Source organism: Ruditapes philippinarum, unplaced genomic scaffold (genome assembly GCF_026571515.1).
Source record: "Ruditapes philippinarum isolate M1 unplaced genomic scaffold, ASM2657151v2 ctg4657_1_1_1_1, whole genome shotgun sequence".
Taxonomy (NCBI): domain Eukaryota; kingdom Metazoa; phylum Mollusca; class Bivalvia; order Venerida; family Veneridae; genus Ruditapes; species Ruditapes philippinarum.
This window is the reverse complement of record NW_026865242.1, coordinates 1-22,864: the sequence shown is the minus strand read 5'-3', so window position 1 is coordinate 22,864 and position 22,864 is coordinate 1. Positions and strand designations below refer to the sequence as shown.

Here is a 22,864-nt window from a genome sequence, read left to right as displayed (position 1 = left end):
ATGACATGTGTTCAAGTACTGAACAATTAAATATAAACACGTTAACTTGGAATGTTCGAGGCGCTATGTCCTCTTCTGCTAGTTTAAGCAAATTGTTAGACATCTTTGATGTTGATATAGCCTTTATATCTGAACATGAATTAAAACCTCACTGTAAAGACTTTTTCAATAGCATTCATACAGACTATTTATCTGTTAGTAGATTTGATAACTCTACTATGAAAAGTACTAAATTGGGGAAAGGAGGCGTCTCTATTTTATATAGAAAACAGTTATCCTTTAATATTAAAGAAATAGTGCATAATTTTAGCGATCGCATTGTTGGTATTGAAATATGTCACTCAAATGAAATATCCTCATTCTTATTTTCTGTATACTTACCATCTGTAAATTATGATTTTGATGAATTCAAAGACTGTATTGACATTTTGGAAACTATTTCAGAAAAATATTCCAAAGATGGAAATGTTATGTTTTTTGGAGATTTCAATGTTGATGTATTTATTGACAAGCCTGACAAAAGAGATAGATATTTCAAGCAGTTTCTAAACAGAAACAAGATGTCTTATGCAAAGACTGCAGGTTGTAATCATACGTTTAGACCTACCTTAAAGACACTTGATTACGTTGTATTCAATCAGTTTAATGACAACATGATAGCAAAGTGTGAAGTAATAGACAATGATCTTTGTCATGTTTCAGATCATAATCCTATACACGCTATATTAAACATCAAATTTTCTAAGTATAGCTTTCAAGAAAGTTCTTATCCGAATACAAACTGGTCCAAATGTTCGGAAAACGAAAAGCGGGAATTCGAAAATATAACAAATATTGATGTCAATGACTACCTTGAAAACGCCGTGAGAAGTGACCCTATAAATTTGATAGACAATATGTACCTTTATCTTGTTAATCTATTACTTTGTGCAGCTGATAAAACACTTCCAAAATTTAAATTTAACAAACACTCAAAGCCATATTGGACTACGGAAGTTAAGTTTGCGCATAGTGAACAGAGACGTCTTAGACGTATTTGGATATCTGAGGGCAAACCACGTGGTAAATGCAGTGTTTCTTTTACAAACTATAAAAATGCTAAAAGGAAATTTAAACAAGATCAAGTAAAAGCTATCTCAGACGTGGATCGTCAATTTTATGAAAATCTCGAAGAACATGCTGAGTGTGACTCTAAGCTTTTTTGGCGCACTGTTAATCGAAGACGTAAAAAGAAGCAAAACATAGTTCGAGAAATTATATCTGATGACAATAGCGTTCAAGACAACCCCATTGATATCGCAGAATCCTTTAAAAAACACTATCAACACATATTTCTTCCCACAGAAGGTAATTCATTCGATGAGGATTTTAAAGATAAAGTGGATGCTGAAATGAGAGAATTCATTAATTCGAATAGTTTCTCTGAATTTGACAGTATATTTGGGAATTCTGTGCAAGAGAATGAACTTCAAACTGCGATAGATTCTTTGAAAATCAATAAAAGTGGAGGTCACGATAAAATTGTAAATGAACATATAAAATATGCAGGGAGTGGTGTATGCAAGCTATTATTGGAGTTCTTTAACCTAATGATACAGCACGAATACATACCGAGCGATCTTAAAAAAGGTATAATCATTCCTGTATTGAAAGAAGGAAAGTGCTCTGTTAGGCCACATGTGTCACAAATCACATTCGTCACAAGTTTTTATGAATTTGTGACGAATGTGATCACATTCGTCACAAATGACTTTTGTGACGAATGTGATTGACCAAAATCGGGTAAAAATGCCAATCACAAACGTCACAAGCAAAATTGAGAATTTTTAAACAGGCGAATCACAAATGTCACAAGTTTATTTTTCAATATGTGATACACGGAATATCATAAGGACAATCGTGGTTATATCAGTGCGATAGTACAAGGGCGACAATGCAATAAATCGATATTGTGATGTCGACATCACGATACCAATATCTTTTCACCACCATTGCATTATCGCCATCGTACTAACTTGTTGCAATATCGTATCGTCGGCATTGTATTGTCTTCATAGAACTGTCGCATTGTCGTAATGGTATTGCTATCAAGTCGTCTTACGTTCTCGAAACCTTCAAAAAATTTTGGTGACAATGCACGGCATAGTATCAGACTTCAACTGGAAGTGATCTTTTTACCTCTGTGAACCTCAAATTTCTTCCCACCATACAGCGACAGTCTAAAGGAATCTCACAGACTTAATCTTAGTTTCAGTACAAATTATGACCATATTTACACCAATGAGACCATATATGATTGTTTGGGAAGTAGCTGAGACCCACGTTGACTTTCAGGATATCTAATTAGAGATTAGGACCTTTTGACATCAATGAACCTTTTTTGGTCTGACAGACTTTTGACTTCCGCAGACTTTCAGGAATCTTGGTTCAATTAAAGAGTATGACATTTTGACATCTAGGAACCTTCTTTCCTGAGACGATTTTGCAAGTCTGTGCCAATTGCTTGCAGACGCTCTATGGAACTTTCCATATCTATTCCACTAGTAATAATAATATAGTTAATTCGTTTAAACAGATCGTGTCTTTGTGGCGGGGCCGTTTTATCGTTTCGACGCGTCTTAGCTTTTTTCGCCTTTTATGATTAGATAGTTTCAAACGACGGTGTTTAGTGAATTTTATAGAGGATATTTGTTTGTTTTGAGTGAATATGAAATATATTTCACTGAGAAGTGAGAAAAAAAATGAAATATGTATCACGAGCGCGTAGCGCGAGTGAAAATATGAACATTTTCTCACTTCGATGTGAGATATAGTTCATATTCACGAAAAGCAAACACATTTTCTTTTTATTTTATGTGCCTTTTGAAAAGTGCTTTTAGACCGTTTACTACTGAAGCGCGGAGACTACGCGCGCGTAAACAATATGACGGCAAACGTTAACGCTGCAAGCAAAATAATCCTTATTTATTTATATTTCTTTTTGCGGTCTCATTGTCAACAATCTTACAAAATTACGGACATTTGAATCGAGAAATATGTCATTTAGAATGAAATTAAACAGTTATTTTTAATGCATGTTTAGGGAATCCAGACTTATAAATACGTACGCAGAGTGGGCGTGGCTTATATCACCCAAATCTATATCACCACACTGTGACTGATATAATATGAATATATTTCATTGATAGAACAGTATTTCATTAGTTAGCATCAAATAAATATAGGATATTACATGAGTGTCTTTTCATATTGAATTTATTAAACGAGTTTGATAAAATAATAAATTGCGAGGCTCTGCCGAGCATTTTATTATTTTATTCAACGAGTTTAATAAATTCAATGTTAAAAGACACGAATGTAATATTCTTTTTATCACAGGTAAACTTTTGCCGCCGAAAAAGCGAAAACTTGTCGTTATTTTCCCTTATAAGCGCGGTAAAATTAAGCAACGTCCGCTAACGTAGATAGATATTTTATTTCCTTCAGTATACATGAAGAGCACGTCAAAACGATATTACACTAGTGTAATATGGAAAATATGTAATGGCTTTATTCCACTCCCGCGACTTCAAACGTGATAAATAATTATTTTGTAGTTAAATGCTGAAAAGTGTTGTGTAATACAGAATGTTGTTGCGCGACTGTATAGTACAGAACGTTATTAAACATATCAAGTAGGATAGCATGTAAGTTGTAATGTAATGTAATATTATCGTGTAGCAATTCAAAATATTGAAAAGGACGCATAATCAAACATTACGAATTGTGTTATATGTCCACACGGTTTCAATAAAACACTTTGTTGCTGATTTACGCCGTGTCTTTTTTGTTTCGTTTCTTCGCCGCGAAGATTTTCTATGAACAATAAATGATAATAAATTATGGATCATAACTCTGTATTAAACGGCCAAACGGGAAATACTGATGATGATGATGATGATGATATGCACATCTTGTTTGTTTGTTTATGTGTTTATCTAAAGTCGCCGCCGGAAAGCCCATATAAGCGACCGTACCCTCAAGTCGGACCAAATCCTTTAGTGTCCCGTCGAGATTTTTCGAGATGCGCATCTCCTCTTTATATTAAACTAAATTTCGTTGAAATTCCTAGAGCGCAGAAAAGCAATAGTTCTATATACAGTGTTTTATAAATAACAACAACAACAAGGGGCAATAAGTCTGTTTTTTAAAAAAGAAATGGAGATATGCTGGTTATATGTGCAACTGGTTTGTGAATGAAGGTTCCTACAAAGTTGCAGCATCGATATCCATCCAGAAGTTGCTGAAAAAATAGCGTGGAAACGAAATGATTCCATATACAGTGTATAATAACTAATCAATGGCCGGATAGTGCGGAAACTAAATCTGGACTGACAGGCGGACGAACACGCTAAAACAGTCCCATCACTCCCGATTTCATCAGCGGGGAGGGGATAAAAATGTCTGTAGTTTTAGTTCCAATAATTGATTTCAGTCCTAAAAATTTGTGACGTTTGTGACTCAGTGAAAAGCATTGAAGAAACAATATTTATCTCAAATTTGTGACATTTGTGATTTTAAACTCGTGACGAATGTGATTGTCTAAAACATTGGATCACATGCATCACAAAATTTGTGACGAATGTGATCTCATTCTTCACAATTGTGACGAATGTGATTTGTGACACATGTGGCCTTACAGTGCTCTAAGAAAGTTACGAGTTATAGACCAGTGTCACTTTTACCAGTTATTTATAAACTGTTTGAAAAAGTTAAAATGAACAGAATACAAAAATGGTTATGTGAGACACAAATGCAATTTCCGAATAAATTACAAAATGGCTATCAAAAGTATCTTGGTTCATTAACAACTTCATTCGTCCTGAGAGAAACCGTGTCATATTATTGCGAAAATGGTTCAGAACCATATGTTGGTCTTTTAGACACCTCGTCAGCCTTTGACACAGTCTGGCACAATGGACTATTTTACAAACTCAAACAAATCGGCATACCATCAAAAACTCTACGAATAATAATGAAATGCTACAGCGGAATGACGAGTATGATATATGTGAATGGAACTGTCACAGATGCGTTTTTATTGCACCAAGGAACAAGACAGGGAGGAGTGTTGTCAAGTTTTTACTACTTAATCTACATAAATGATCTTCTGAATGAACTAGAAAACAATAAAATAGGTTGTTTTGTGGGAAAATTAAACTGCTCCGCGCCTACAATGGCAGACGATATTACTCTTATTTGCCCGGATGCAAATTCTCTACAGTCATCTCTTAATATTGCATATTCATACTCATGTAAATGGAGGTTCCTTTTTAATCGAGAAAAAAGCAAATTTTTGATATGCAGCTTTAAAAGAAACCCACATATACCACCGATGATTCGGATAGCATCAACGAATCTACAACGTGTATATAGTGCTCGCCACGTCGGTATTGATGTTGTGCCATCACTAAAATGTACTAATTCAATCGAAACTAGGTGCTCAAAAGGCCGAGGTTCCTTATTTTCAATATTGGACTTAAGAAATGAAGACTCTGAAATAAATCCAATGATTCTAGCAAATATGACTGAAAAAATAGTTTTCCCTACGACTCTTTACGGCTGTGAACTATGGAATAGCATGACATTGAATGATTCAAATATCGTAGAAAAGTTTGTTAGATTCTGTGCCAAACGTATACAAAATTTCAGTCAAAGAACAAGAACGGACATCGCACTAAGTATGCTTGGTTGGTCATCAATGGAGTCAAATATTGACAAAAGAAAATTACTTTTTCTCGAAAAACTATGCACAACACCAACATATCTACTGGCAAGACAAATTTTCGATCTTAGATTACAGCTGTTTATAAATGGAAATTTCACTATTCAGAAAGGATTCATACCAGATATATTTAGAATTCTAAGAAAATATAATTTAACAGATTACTTATACAACTATGCCAAAAGTGGTCGTTTTGCATCTAAATGGATGTGGAAAATAATTGTTAAAAAAGCTGTTAAATCGTTTACAGTTTTTGAATGGAGAAAAAATATCTTTGAAGATGAAGACTTTATTCGTTTCAGAAGATTACATCTGGACCTTAAACCTGCTATAATTTACGAAATACCACGTAATGCTCAGGAGTTGACTTTGTGTATGTACATTGCAAAATTATGGGCAAGTGTATCATACTTAAAAATCCAGATGTGTTTAAAATGTAACGTTCAAACAAGTGATATATTGACACATATATGTTTAGAATGTCCATCTAACAACAATGAAAGATCACACTTTTTTGATCAACTCAATTCCATTGTAAATATCAATATTATACAAGACATACATAATCTTTCAAATCCTTTAAAACTTGACGCTATGATGGGATCTCTTCTTTTAAACACATGTGCAATAAACCCAAACGAGTACCACTCCTTTTTATTCCAGTCGTTTGCTTATATAAAACTTGTTGTAGGCAACAAGTTTACTGTCAGAGAAACTAACTGAAATATATTTCACAAATTGTGTCATATCAAACAATAAGCGTACCTAGATGTTAATCCATTTTTTAGTGTTTTTGTTTTCGTTTCGTTAAAGCACTAATTTTAAATGGAATTCTAGACAATAAATTATATATATAAATATATATATATATCACATGCAGCATCTTTTGTTACAAATGTAAATATGTATAAATTATATTATGATGCATATAAATTTATGTGCTTAACCTATGTTTACACCATGACCTATATTTTCTATGTTGAATTATTGTATAACTTGTAATGATTGTGATTGTACATTTATATATATATATATGTTTTTTTTCTTCTATTATGTTAAAATCTATGAAAATGGGAAATAAAGTGTAATAATAATAATAATATACTCCACTTTAGAACGCACAAACTCTCCATTAAAGGACGCATCTGGACGCACCCACCCCTCCTTTAAAAGCCGCACCCGCTCTACTTCCCAAGCTCTTCTAAACAAGGTTGCATCACTTTCTGGATCTGTAATGATTTCCAACTTTAAGTGTTTTGACTTCAGTGAAAGTGTCAGTCAATATATTTGACTTGAGTGAAAGTGTCACTCAAAATGTATTTGGCATATCAATGCGATTTACTTTCGTTAAGTTCGAAATACGCAGAAAAAAGTCAATTAATTAGTTTGTGTTTTTTCTTCGAGTGGAAATATTTGAATTTTACATAAAATGCCACTCGACGTTTAGTTTTATCATAGTAAGGTGCTTAGATTATACCCATACACATAAATTTTCAACTGATAAAATGCACATATTATGTTCTACCCAAAACAAATCACACCCGCAACGTTAGTTTTTGAGATTAGAGTTTGGCGGGGAAAAAACAGTAATAAAGGATATTTCTTTAATACTGATAGCTTTTCATTTTTATTTTTTGTGAAATACAGCAAAAAGTCTGGAATTCTAATGAGTAAGGATAAATATAATGCTTTTTGGAATTTTCCGCAGAGAGAAACGCATGTTTGAACTGTCAGAAATTCCGATGAACAGTCAGAAATTCCAATGAACAGTCAGAAATTCCAACGCAATTCTGATGATTTCCTACAATCAGGAAGATCCAGGCTTGATACTATCTTCATTTAAGGTTCATCGTAGCAGTGTAAAATTCGATTGTACACATAAGAGTTTTTAAACTTTAGAAATCAAATGCCCTATCAATATATCTATGTTTTTAACAAAATATGACACTAAAAATAGCTTTAACCACCTCGAAACCACGGCGATAGCGACATGACTACTAAACTTCCTTGTGTGGCTCGGACAAAAGGAACAAACACCCAAACACCCAATGTTTTCAATAGCAAAGTTTTCTGTATTGAATTTCCATTATCATACTATGATCGACATATCATACCTACACATTTTGTTTATTTCTGCATGGTTAAAATAAACTAATTTACTATTTTAATATTCATCGCATATATAATGGCAACCATACTCAGCCCGAGGGAGATAGAAACTGATGGTATTCCGCTTAGAGATCATAGTGAGATATTACCTCGATTACAAGAACGCCGTGGTTTACACCAGTCGGAATATAAGACTACACCTGAACCCAGGTACAAATCCTTGGTAAGTCTTTTCATTTAATAAGATTTGTGACGCCAGGAAAATTAAATGGGGTTCTTAAAAGTTTAGATTTTAAGTAATTATTAATTTACCAGGCTGAATCGAAAACTAACATCAAACATTATATAGAGGATATTGAATGAGTGTAAGTTTAATTCTGAATTTATTGAACGAGTTGAATAAAATTATTTTATTCAGCGAGTTCAAAAAGAACCATTTTTCATTGATGCGCCTATAGTGTAACGCTAACATTTTGCACGTCTTAACGCTACTGTATGTTTATATACCGCAAAAATGACGTCACGTCAAAATATGTGCACGGCCGTGCAACACCATATTTACGGAGACGCAAAAACGGCACGGATATGTGATAACTTGTTTTATCACATGACGTCTGTTTTCCATGACGTATTTCTTTTTATTTCGCATCGTTTGAAATGTTACCAGTTAACATTTAGCGTTTGCACCACGTGATGTTCCAATATCAATCATAATTGAAACCAGTTTTATCAATCTAGCGTCGTTTGTCCAAATCCATATGAATTTCATATTGTATCCAAAGTAAAAAAAGTTCTGTCGAAATGTAAAACGATTGGAGGTGTGAAATAAAGAGGTTGAGTGAGCTGGTGCATCGTCCGATATAGGTTTCACAACTGAGTAATAGTCCATTAGAATTCAATATTGAACTCAGCAATGTGTAATAACCTTATAAAATTATATTACATCTCATGTGAGATCCTATATATATCTTTAATTGGTACAATACGATGTATATAGTTCATCCACTGCATATAACATATTTGCAAACTATAAGTTTGCAAAATCTTCAGCGAAAAAAAACCTCAGCTTTATTGTAAAATCATTCTTATCATTAATCAATTGCATAAGATTAACAAAAAGCTCGTCCATAGAAAGAAGGCCATTGAACAAACAAAAAATATTGAACACTACAGACAAAAAAAATGAAGTTTAGAAATTATTCTTAAAATTGTTTATTTATTTCGGCTTCAGGTGAAAATAACTGTTAAAATATATTTGAAAATGTTCATTGATGCAAATCATGAATGTTTAAATGTTTTATAGAGAATCAAAACAGCGCTGAAGTATATGGCAGTGTTTTTAATAGTCAGTGGAGCAGTTGTAGCATATACACTTACGCACATCAAAGAAAACAAGTAAGCGGAAGGTGTTTTTTCTTTCTTCTTTTTCTTAAAGCTAAGATTAACGTTTGTTTTTCTAAAGATATACTATGCTCATCCTTAATTAAAGTATTTTAACTGCATAGATCTATTGAAATTTGTGAAATTCTTACTGAATATGTCTACTTTGATTACAAGAATGAGTAAACAATGCACGTGAAGCTGCGTTCACGGTAACAGGTCAAGTAAAGTTGGTCTTTTCTTTTAAAAAAACCCTGAAGTCAAAACATGTTTATTTTATATTTACAAAGAAACTGTGTAGCAATTATCAAAATTTTATAATATCAAATTTGAGCATAGTATATCTTTAATGTTTTGTTTATTTCGTTGGGTTTTAAGCCACACCGACACTTTTCAAAGGCCATACGTTGACTTTCCAGCTTTACTGGTGGAGAAAGACCTCAGGTGCCCCTCAATGCGCCATTTCAGGCACGAGCGGCCATCTGAGTAGAACCACCAACGTTCCGGAAGCTAGCTAGATAGCTTTGCTTCCTCCGAAGTCCCTGGCGGGATTTGAACCAACAGCGGAAATCAAGGGCTTGATCCCGGCTATTTATTTTCCCAATTCCGGCATTAATTTTATTATTATTACATTACATAACATTACAATAAGTAATGCTTCAATAAGATAAATTAAATTTGTACCTAAAATTCCAAAACATGGTTTTAATAACATTTCTTAAAAAGAACTTTTATGAATTAAATATTATTATCTTCCTGTACTCTAGTGCAATAGATTCACTGGTTTCCCTAGCGTCGGAGATGAAGCCGGTAGCCAATACGTATGACGACATAGACTTAAATATAGGTGAGTGGTGCACTCATTGCACTTAATGATTTGTAAAACTGATACTTTTTTTCTACCCAAAAAATTATAAATAAGTTATACGTATTTCATGTATTTATGTAATGATGTATTGAACAGAAGAAGATTCATACTCAGTATTAGGCAATAATAATAATAATAATAATAATAATAATAATAATTAATAATAATAAATAATAATAATAATATTAATAATAATAATAATGATAATAATAATAATAATAATAATAATAATAATAATAATAATAATAATAATAATAATAATAATAATAATAATAATAAAAGAAAAAAAAGAAAGAAAGAAAAGTAAATCAAGTACGAAAAAGAATATCAGCAAGGAACTAATTCTGATACTGCAGTAATAAATAGCATATTTAGTTTAGATACACAATTAATTGTCTCCGATATAAAATAGAAAGACAGCAGATATTTCGAGATTATATTTTATGAATATTTTATGCTTATATCTAGGTTCGAAGCACGCCTTTCAACACTGCGGCAATGTTAAATTCAAGCGTTCCTTTCCAAACATCGACTACGCGTTGTACGGGTATCATATACTGAAGGGATTTCCGCTGGCAGATGGTCACGACCCAGGGTTCACCTACCCTATATTTGCTGCCGATTTTTCCTCAAATGGTGTATCCGCTGATTGCCGTTTCTTTGTACCCGATGGACTAGTTGTCAACCCTGATGTTTCATGTTTCCTTTCAGTAACCTCTCAGACAGTTCAAACACAATATGAATATTCAAAACTTCTTGAAGCACACACTAACATAGAAGGTGAAGACAGAAAACAAGGAGACAATGACGCGAAAGCACCGAAGAACACCGAAGACACTTCAGAAAACCCATGGGGTGAAAGCTTCTCTGCAAGCATTGGGTATAAGCAAACGTCGTCAAAACTATCATCCGGTGCAACTGTTTACGTGTTTTCCACAGTAAAATGCAAATATTATTTTAGTAAGTTGGTACAGGAGGAAGCTCCACAATTCGACGAGGCTTTTCTTAATCTCTTAAACAAACTCGATGAAGCGGATCTTGACATTCAACTTTACTTCAAGCTTTTTGACACTTACGGCACACATTTCGTAAAAGAAGTTACATTTGGAGCTAGATATACATTTGAACACAAAATGTCGTCAAAATATTATAATCAATTAAAGAGGCGGAATGTCAACGTGAATATTTTATCAGATTACGTAGGGGCAAAACGTTTATCTCTTGATGCTAGTTTGTCAACTACGCTTCAGAGATATGCCCCCGAATTCGAAGAGAATGTTGAAACAAAAGTAATTCCTGTTGGTATCGCCCCAGCAGAAAATGGAACGGCGCTATCGTGGGCCTTAGAGGTTCAGTCAAACCCAATACCGACGGAGTATAAACTTTCATCGATCGAAGACCTTTTTACAGATACATTTATGGAAAACATGACAATCAACTATCAAAAGATGCGTGGTCATATAATAGGCTTAAAGTACCAATATTGTTCCTTTCTGCAAGAAGCTGGTAAAGTGGAATCTTGTGCAAATCTAGGCGCTGGAATCATCTTACAGAACACAAAACTATTAAGACACTACAAAGAACTTGCCGTCACCTCGATATCTGGATGCATCGACAAATGTTTGAAAGATGTCCTCTGCAAAGCAACAACTTACTGCATTTCATGTTTGAGTAAAGATCCCGGTTACAAGAAGTGTTTTTTACTGAGGGGACTAAATAACTCGGCAATTTCAGCTGTCAAAACAGAAAAACCGGACCCTCTTTGGCAGAGTAATATCTTTACAGTGAAAATGGACACCCAACTGAAATTAAGCGATGTTTCTGTTATTGGTCCAGAAATCTCTATTGACGATGAAGATGATAAGCGCGCAGATCTTGACCGCTGTCAACAGCTCTGCATTACTGAAGCTTACTGTTCAGTTTACACGTTTAGTTACAGTTCAGGCAATACCACTCTATGTAAACTTTACGATCAAAAGCTTGTAACAGCCCTTGAGAAAATGGTTGGCATGGATACTTTCTTTCTACCCAGCAACATTGACGTAACTTTATAGATATAATAACTATATCTGAATACATTGATGAACTGTTTCGATCCTAGCCATTAGCCTCTTGGAAGCGAAAGTGATTAGCTTTTACCACCATTTTAGTGCCAGGTCTGCTTGCACAAATGATAGTATTTTGATATTAAAATTTATTATAACTTAAAATTGGTTCAAAAGTGAAAACAATGCTGTAACCACTACAAAAACTCTGAATGTTGGGGGTTAATAATGCAACAGAACATTGCTACATTTTTTCGCAAGAAATAAAAAGAGAAAAAGTAAACATGCACAGAGTTTTATATAAATGATGTAAATAAAGAAAACGTTCCCTGTACATAACTTTTCGTGACTAAACATTTCTACCTATTTTTTTCATCTAAGCACAATATACAAAATATGTTAAACGTGGCTTTGAACATGGTCACGAACACGATTTTCCGTTGTTTATAGTTTTCATATGATAAAGTCTACGTTACTTATAATGTTAGCACAATTTGTACGTTTTTATCATGTATGCGTACGTTACACATGTATGCTGGAACCGAAATGAATAAGCTAGGCTGTACATCCATGCAGACTGAACCGGCTCTGTAAATATGGCTTATTTACATTAGAAATTTCAATCTAATATTCCAAGATTGATAGATCTAAAACAATGGAAGTTTGAAAAGTGCATTTAACAAATTTAGCAAGTTTAGATTAGGCTTGCAAATACATACAGTCCTACCAGTGTCAGATTTGTCGGCATCTTTTTTTCTTACAGGCCATCACATTATCTATACCTTTTCTATTACTACTAGGATAAGGCGAATATAGAAACTAAATGCGTATTTTAGCAAAATTCCCCCAGGTTAATATTTGCAAACAAAGTGTGAAATATATATTCAATGCATATAAAACGTTTTGGAAACGTTCATGTTTTGCAAAAGCAAAAGAATTCTATTATATAGACAGAATGAAAAGTAAAAAAAAACCTGTAAACTCAAACTTTACAAGAAATTATATATGATCTTTTGAAAATTTCATAGCGAACTTAAAAGAACGAAAAACTAAAACTCGCTTGGTTTGCATAAATAGTCTTGTATATAAACCAATTTAAGACATATCTGTGAAAATTAGCCTCCTTATAACATAATGGAAATGGCATATTTTTAAAGTCTGTCCTTTAATAAAAAGACGGGCAACTCTTTGTCCCTTTCTCGTAAGAGAAGGGGAATCATGTGATGCGTGTATGTGGTCGCACGGTCACTTTATATTAAAACATGTCCTCGATGCATGTATGTGGTCGCATGGTCGAAAATTTCTTTTAAAAAAATGACAATATTTTCGAAAGTGTTATGGTACGCAAAATTTTCTTTAAAAATTGTGTAAGTTTTAATAAGGAGTTTGGAAAGCCTTATGAAGTCTTTTTTAATAATGATTAGGAGTAATGAAATACAAACAAGACAATAAATATGGGAGATTAAAAACCTTATTACAAATGTGTAAGTCCAAGTTTGTAAGCCATCATTAGGACCTTCAATGTTAGGTCATGCTGAGAAACTGAAAGAATAAGGGCGAATCACACGGGCAACTTATGTTGAACGTATGCTATTTCACATAGGTCTTGGCCAACGGGGTCATTCATGCAAACATTTAAGACCCGAGTCTCATACTGCTGTAGACAAGCGTTAAAGCTGCACGCATCCAGATGAGCCAAATAATTGCAAGATAATGAACTTTGAGAAAAATATACGATGATTCAAAGAAAGATAAAATTATTACAATTCAAGAAATTATTTACATGTTATATGCAATGAGTGGCTGATTGTGCAGAATTAATCACCATATTTCTACTGCTTCACTAGCGCAGTTAGGGCTATTTTTGCGTATTTTGAATTATTTCAGGTAACTTTCATAGATTGGAAGTGCTCTTTGCAATGCGTGAATTACTTTCTTTGTTTACTTTACAATAATTTACTTTCTAAATACATTTTTGATTTTTTTAAGGAAAGTTACCATGAATCTGGATGCGTGCTGCTTTAATGTCTGATATTTATATTTATGCCAAATGCTATAAGTTACAGTATGTATAAAACATATAGTTCTGATGAATGCTATTTGTCAAAGAGTATGCCTTTATGTATGTTAGCGCGCCTTAGCAAATTTTAGATGCAGTGGCCATAGCTTGAAAATAAAATCAGGAGGGTACTTAAACAATTACAAAGAATTAAGTTATTGTTAATTTTGTCTATTATGTAATGTGTATGTTATTGAAAATGAAGTGCACCTTTTGATTGACTGTCTACTGTACAACGACCTCAAACAGCAATACTTAAGGTAGAACGCGACACTGCAAACTTTCTAGTTTGAGTCTTGAAAATTGGTATGTAAAAAGTTGACCATATTTCAGATTTCATGTTCCAAATCGGGCTTCAGTGGTCAACTTTGACGTCATTTGTACAAAAAATGGCTAAAACTATTGGAATAAAATCGACGGAATCTGAAATATGATCAACTTTATACATGCCAATTTTCAGAACGCCAATGGAAAGTTCACAGTGTCGCGTTCTACCTTAAACTCAAGTAACTAGAATGTTATTGTACACGTAAATATTTAGACAACATTTTTGGTGTACATGTATTAGAGCCGCGTCACTACAAAACCAACATAGTGGGTTTGCGACCAGCATGGATCCAGACCAGCCTGCGCATCCGTGCAGTCTGATCAGGATCCATGCTGTTCGCTTACCAACTATATTACAAGTGGAGAAAATGACAGCGAACAGCATGGATCCTGATCAGGCTGCGCGGATGCGCAGGCTGGTCTGGGTCCATGCTGGTCGCAAACCCATTATGTTGGTTTTGTAGTGACGCGGCTCATTTGTTCATGGTCAATAGTAATGATCATTCTTTCTGGTCAAATCTTGTCGGCCTTCATTGATTTACTACATGTACTTCATCTTTATCTTATTATCCACCATTTAATGAAGATCGTAACATGAAATTAAAATTATTTTATTTATTTATTTTCTTTATTCTTTCATTCAATAGACGAAAATAATAATTCAGTCACGTACACATCAATGCAATAGGAAATTAATTCATCATTTAACGAGCAAGTAACCAATGTTCCCCATGGATTTATGTTTTTGTAAACTGTCGCTGATACAAAACCTTTAAAAAAAACTTCCCTGATTTACAAGATATTCAACAAAAGGTTTCAAATTAGGTGTATAATAACTTTGCAAAAGAAAAAGGTGTTATTTACAATGAATTGTCTCTAAACATTTTTTAGTTTAAAAATATTTCCTTGTATGCCTCTGATTTGTCGAAAGTTATCACGTAGGGCGACTTTCCATAACCGTGTCCTCTAAAATAGAACAGTTTAAGGCTTTATATTAACGATGAGTGTTATTTTGGAGTAAAATAAGCAACCATAGGAAAGAAAAATGGCATCAGATGCTAGACCAAGCGAAATTTTTGTACAGAATACAACTTTACAAGATCAAAATGGAGCGTTACAACGTCAGTACGAACGTTTGAACAGACATCCATCTATCTTCCAGAGAATGTCGAAACATAAATGTCCAAACTTTGTAAGTAATAAATAAACGTTCTTTGGTTTTATTTTTTTTCCGAGACAGTTTTAGTCGAGTAAAGGTTTTAAAGTGAAATGATACATAATAAAACGTATGTAATGCCATAAATAATTATGCATGTTGATAGTATAAAACTTCAAGATCATTTAAATAACATTGACAAATGGTGCAAAATAAATAATATGGCCTTAAATCCAGATAAATCAAAATGTATGGTAATAGGAACAAGACAAAAAGTAAATATTATGAGAAAATTAATTCTTAAGATAAATGAAATAGCTCTTGAAAATGTAACTGATCAAAAAGTCTTGGGTATTTGCATAGATAACAACTTAAAATGGCACTTGCAAATTGACAATGTTTGTAAAAAAACTTAACGGAAAAATTGCCTTATTGAAAAAAATATCGTATTTTTTGCACTTTGATATGAAATTATTGTTTTACAATGCATATATATTGCCCATTATGGACTATTGTTGTATTATATGGGGTAAAGGAAACACAAACTACATAAATAATGTTTGTAAGTTACAATCAAAGTGCTGCAGCACTGAATGCGACGGACATGCAACCGGAGAGACATTAAGGTTTTCTTTTAGAAAAAAAAACAACACAAAAGATATAACAGAGAAAATTTGTTCCATACAAGTTCGAGATTTGTAGAGCAATATATATTATGTGTCCAAATCTGATGTAATTCAGATTTTCTACTTATACAGAATGAAATTTATGCCTAAAAACTCTGGTCAAACTTGTAAATCAGTGTCCAAGGAATGATATGTAAATAGAAAAAACTGTCAACGAAATATTTCTAAAATAAACCATGCAAATTAACTTCAAGCATAATACATTATACATGTGAGAATGTTATTTAGAATTGCTTCGTGTTATATCATAGTGGGCATACAGACAATAAAATAGAAGTCATTTGTATTTTTATTTCTCTTGGATATGTCTCATTAATTAAAAATATTTTTGGTTGAAATCATCAGCAATTAAAAGTGTATTTTTTAGATTTTTTTTATTTACAAGGTAAAGATGTAGAGGCCAGAGCACATCGTTTTTATTTTAATTTAAATGCCACTTAAGCTGTTCTTTTCAATTTCACACTAAATTCCATTTTCTTACAATTGTAAGTATTGCATGTAAGCAAAGTAAGTATCCGCTGGTTTATTACATGTATAATGTGTACACCCTTATCGCCTGCAGGTGAAGCATAATCTATTTTTAGAATAGCGAATGTTATATCGTGACCTAGAAAAATATGTAAACAAACCACAAGAATCGGAAGTAGAACTGATATTATAACTTCCTTCAATAAAGATTACCATGAAAGACTACATGGTAGTAAAGTGTTGAAAAAACTCTCTTGTTACAAGCATTTTCAAAAATAGATATTTATACTAACCATTATACTATATCTAATTTATTAATAACTGCTGAATATTCAGCTAAACCCGCTGTATGAGTCACGAAAATAGTTCTTCTTTTATTAATGCGCGAGTTATTCTAGAGTCACGAAAAACTTTGATTTGTTAATAATTATGTTTTGTATAATGTAGAAATATTTATGTCCTACTAATAATTTTTTGGAACTCAGAGCTTACACCTTTATTATAGTATAATTTGCTGTCCTACTTTTTCGACAGCTGTAAATCGTTTCGGCAGTAATTTGCATATTGCGCAATAATACTACGGGACTACAACGTTTTTATCAATCAAATACGTTCATATTTTAACTTGGATAACTTAATTTGAAAATTGAAAAGGCTAAATATGGAAGATTTTAAGATATCCCGACAAAGAATGTAAGTTTTAAAGGATCAAATTCATGTACTATTTCATGGGCTGTTACTCGGTTGAGGACACTGCGCGATTGTAGCAGACGAAATCCCATGTGTAGATGAATTAGCTCTGAACGCGCCTGAGGGCGCGTCCGTCGCAAAAACGAATTGCTAAAACATTTTACAGCAACCTCAAAGATCTCCGTCAACAAATCTATTCGAAACTCTTAATTGGTTACCGTTCCTTGACAGATGTAAATACCACACGGCGGTGCTTGTTTTTAAAACTTTAAATAACATGGCACCGACGTATATGACAGAACTGATGACTTTATCCGACAACAAAATATATAACTTAAGATCTAGGTCACGGAAAGATATTGTATTATGGACAAGACCTAAAACAAATTATATTAAAGACACATTTACTTATTATGGCATGAACATTTGGAACAATATACCTTTAAATATTCGTAATGTTAATAACCTTAAATGTTTTAAAGAAAAATACAAAGCATATCTTGATGTTCATATGAATGAATGAGTGAGTGAATGAATGAATGAATGAATAAATATATGAACGAACGAATGAACGAACGAACAAATGATGCAATATACATATATGTTTAAACAAAAATTGTTGAGTGCCTGTCGAAAGTATATGAGTTGTATTATTCTAAAAATTACATATTATACATTCATTTTTCTACCTATGCATGTCCTGTTGTTGTTGTTGTTTTCTTTTTCAGAAGGCCACTTTGGAAATAAGATATATATGATTGTTATTGTATGTTCTTAATGTGTAACCTTCTTTAAATAAAGATATTATTATTATTATTATTATTATTATTATTATTATTATTATTATTATTATTATTATTATAGTATTTAGTATAATACTTGACAAAAACTATAATTATGAGAAAATTAGATATGGTTGTCGTTGGTAGATGTGAGATACATGATGTGATATTACACATCTTTATATAACAGATAAAAAATTATTCTAGAACAAAATATTATTATACATCATACGAATATTTTCATACTAAATCACTTCGAACTCGATCAACATTTTTTTAACAAGAAATACTTTGTAAGAATATCCAAATGGCATATTGTTTTGAAAAATATTTGAAATACTTGTTGATCATGTGACCATTGTAGACCAATCCACTTTAAGCATACGTGATAATCAAACTCCCCGCAGCGGTTACTTCCCCTGATCAGTACAGTTAAAGAAGCAAAGTGTGACGTAACCGCTGTGATGAGTTTGGTGTTGGAATAATCAGAAAACTGTTATATTCGTACATAAGGGTTTTTTTTTTTGCTTTACAGGTTTCAGGAGGGTGTGTTAAGCTTATGGTCATCAGCTTACTTATTGTGACTGCCATTGTTGTCTACTCTGTTACACAGATAAAGCAAGACAGGTGAATATTACTGTTTTGTTTTCTTCTGGTGTCTTTTATTATATATACAATAAAGATGGTGTTAAACAAAATGAAATCAATTTAGGAAATTTATGATTATGAAATTCATATTTTCGTTCAAAAATAATAAGAAGAAATGATAAAAATAAATAACATAATAAATGAAAAACAAAATAAAGATCTAAAAATAAATTATTATCAATTTTATGCTACTTGTCAGCTTTGAAATAAAAATGAAATAAAAAAGAGGTTGTATTATTACATGTTGTATTTTCCTACTTTACAAAATACAAAATCAATAGTACTTGACTAAACTTGGGTGATTTGTGTCAGTGTGTTGTTGACAATATATATTTTTGTACTTTTAAAGCACACTGGAAGCATTGGTTGCACCATCAGCTGAACGACAAACTGGTGATCACAATTCTGCATATGCAATAGAAATGCATTTAGGTAATAAAACACTTTGCCATTCAGTTATCAGATCATATATGAGCCGCGACACGACAAAACCTACATAATGGGTTTGCGACCAGCATGGATCCAGGCCAGCCTGCGCATCCGCGCAGTCTGATCAGGATCCATGCTGTTCGCTTACAATAAAGAAACTGATAGCGAACAGCATGGATCCTGATCAGACTGCGCGGATGCGCAGGCTGGTCTAGATCCATACTGGTCGCAAACGCACTATGTTGGTTTTGTCGTGACATGGCTCATATCTATTTTTGAACAAAATTGTAAGAAAGATTACATTTTAAAAAACCATGTCACAGAACTATAAGATATTTCGTTTCATTTTGTCTAAAAATGGAAAAGGTATTCCCGAGAACGCAACTGAAACAAAAAACAAATATTCGCAGACAATTTTGTGTCAAAGAGGCAGTCCATGATTTTATAAAGGTACATGCGTCATATTCCAAGCCTTCAAATCACACCATTAAAAGTGCTGGAATCAAAAAATTAGGCAAAACATTCATTTCAATAGAAAGTATATAGACCGCGGCTATTCAAGTTCTAAAGACTTAACCTTTTACCGCATGAGCATATTGTGAAAAATGGCCGTTTTCATTGAAAAGCCTCCTGTTACAAGTTCAAACTGCTATGAAACTATGAAAAATGCTTCAATACTGATGAAACTTGGCACAAAATTTAATGTTGACTGAACCATAGCCTCTGTAATAGCATGCTCAATCTTTAATTTCCTGTTACCTTGGCAACGGGGTGCTGCAACTTCTCAATGGATTGAAATAAAGTAAAATGCTTTTAAGCGTTGGTAAGATCGACCTGATGCCATTTTTAGCCTGTCACATGTCAAGAATTTTCTTGGCGATGAGGGGGGGGGGGGGTTGGCTGCCGCCTCCTTTAAATCCTCAGACAGAAGGGGGCACAACCCCCTTCTGGCAACCCCCTGATGTGACTAAATGATGGGAAGTGGCGCCGAAAAAGTGATCACTTCTTTAACAACAATTCTCACATGAAAAACGGAGTTTGGGACCTAAATAGGACATATTTCACTGTTTGAGGCCTCAAAAGAAGGGGAGGGGGGCGAAAAGCCGTCAAAAGACGCCTATATGAGGTTAAAGGTTAACCTCTATTTCTATAATGATTTCAAATTTACACTTATGATCTTATTTCAGAAAAGCAGCCAAGTTATCAAGACTGCAAAGGTCCACAGTTGAAACAGTCCTTTCCTGATTTAGATTACGCACTTTTGGGCTACAACATATTAAAGGGATTTCCGCTCGCTGTCGGACATGACCCAGGTTTTACGTATCCCATATTTAAAGCAGATTATTCCGCCGGAAAACAAACAGCCGACTGTCGATACTCGGTTCCAAGAGGACTTGTCGTCATTCCAGACGTGTCTTGTGTTACGACATTTTCATCCACTACCATACAAACCAAGTACGAATTTTCCAATGCATTATCAACGTATGCAAAATTTAGCGCCAGATCTTGGGGATTTAAATTTTCTGCAAGTTTTGGCTTTAAAAGATTTTCTTCAAAAATGTCCTCGGGTAAATACGTTTACGTTTTGTCCACAGCCAAATGTAATTATTACTTCAGTAAAATGTTAACTGAAAATCCCCCACAATTTGACGATGTATTCATTAAATGGATACGTAAGCTGAATGGAGCTCAGTCGGATGAAGAGCTATACTTTAAATTCTTTCAAACTTATGGGACACATTTTGTAACTGAAGTAACGTTTGGAGCGAGATATACAAACGAGTTTAAGATGACATCAACATTCTATGAGAAACAAATGCGACAAAAAATTAACGTAGAAACAAGTGCGTCTGCTCTCTTGTATGGGGTGTACACCAAGGCAAAATTTAAGCTGTCACACCATCAGGAACAAGCCATGTCAGATTTCCGAGAAAATGTGGAGACTAAGACAATGACCGTTGGGGCTCCGCCGCCGGAAGAAGGAGGTGCTAATGCCTGGGCATCCGAGGTGAAAGAAAACCCAGTACCGTCTTCATACCAGCTCTCATCTATAGAAAATCTATTTACAGCAACATACATGAAGTCATTGGGTGTTGATTACAATGGAATATTCAAGAAGATCGTAAGTTACAAGCAAAACTATTGCTTATTCCTTCAAAAGAAAGGTGAAATAGAATCTTGCGAAGATCTTGCTGCGGGCATTGAATTACGGAATACAAGAATTGTTGGAGATTATAAAGAGGAGGCGGTGTCGTCTGTGTCAGACTGTATTGAGATATGTCTGGACGACATCCCTTGTGTAGCAGTTTCGTTTTGTACCACTTGCTCGGCTAAAAACCGTGACTACAAAACGTGTCATTTAATCGCAGAAAACAATACTGACAGTTTGACAAGTATAAAGACCGATGATGAAAACGCTGAGTGGCAAACTAACGTGTTTCCGGGAAAGATCGATTTGCAGCTTGTGGTCAACAGTACAGGTATTATTGGCGTTCCGCGGGGATTCGAAAATGAGGAGGACAAGAAAGCAGACTCGAAGAAATGTCAACAACTGTGCATTGAGGACGCTTATTGTTCCGCATACTCTTATACTGAGTCGGCTGATACAGTGTCAAGATGCAAAATGTACGGAAAGGAGCAAATGAACGGATTACAGCCGGAAGCAACAGACACGGACACATTTTTCATTCCAACTTAAATTCATTACAGCAGTCTCGGGCTGAATGCATGAAAAAAATTATTGATTGAATCTATTTTATTTCTACTCATTTCTTCTCCTGTGTTTAAGCACTGAGATAACAATTGGAGTCATAACCAAGCTGCTAATTAATTACGCTTCCCGTGTTAATCATTATTAGAAATTGTGTCCTATCTATATAAATTATATTTATGTAGTCTATTGTTTTTTCTAAGATACATATGTTGTAGTTGTTTTACTAAATCTCAAAACTTTCCTTTCTCAAAAAGCACTTCTCTTTTTAATTTCCATCGTAATGGCTTTCATATTTTCAACGTTCTGACTTTATTTATACATGTACATGTATAATATCAAATAAACGACAGACCAATGTTTGCTTGGTAATGTTTTGGAAAACCCTAATTCTATAACAAAAAATTATTTTGTAATACAAATGTACTATAATGTGAGAAATAATAATGAAATAGTATCAAAAGGTTTCAGCAATACGTCCATAATGACATGAGTTTAAGGTCAACTAAAAGTAATTTTTTCTTAAATTATGTTACAATGATTATAACTTAAAATTGGTTCAAAAGTGAAAAAAGTGCTGTAACCACTACAAAAACTCTGAATGTTGGGGGTTAATAATGCAACAGAACATTGCTACACTTTTTCGCAAGAAATAAAAAGAGAAAAAAGTAAACATGCACAGAGTTTTATATAAATGATGTAAATAAAGAAAACGTTCCCTGTACATAACTTTTCGTTGGACT

The 22,864-nt window shown here is 33.5% G+C and overlaps 2 protein-coding genes across 2 annotated transcripts; both read left to right on the top strand.

Annotated features, from left to right (window-relative positions):
• The first annotated feature begins 9,979 nt into the window (after nt 1–9,979).
• On the top strand, nt 9,980–12,449 carry LOC132728328 (uncharacterized). The gene is made up of 2 exons (XM_060713978.1): nt 9,980–10,100; nt 10,590–12,449. Exons 1-2 carry the CDS (start codon nt 10,055–10,057, stop codon nt 12,173–12,175), a joined length of 1,632 nt encoding a protein of 543 aa, XP_060569961.1. The 5' UTR covers nt 9,980–10,054; the 3' UTR covers nt 12,176–12,449.
• Nucleotides 12,450–15,448: 2,999 nt separating this feature from the next.
• LOC132728329 (uncharacterized) lies at nt 15,449–22,109 on the top strand. The gene is made up of 4 exons (XM_060713979.1): nt 15,449–15,744; nt 18,870–18,961; nt 19,332–19,414; nt 20,599–22,109. Exons 1-4 carry the CDS (start codon nt 15,598–15,600, stop codon nt 22,107–22,109), a joined length of 1,833 nt encoding a protein of 610 aa, XP_060569962.1. The 5' UTR covers nt 15,449–15,597.
• The last annotated feature ends 755 nt before the right edge of the window (nt 22,110–22,864 follow it).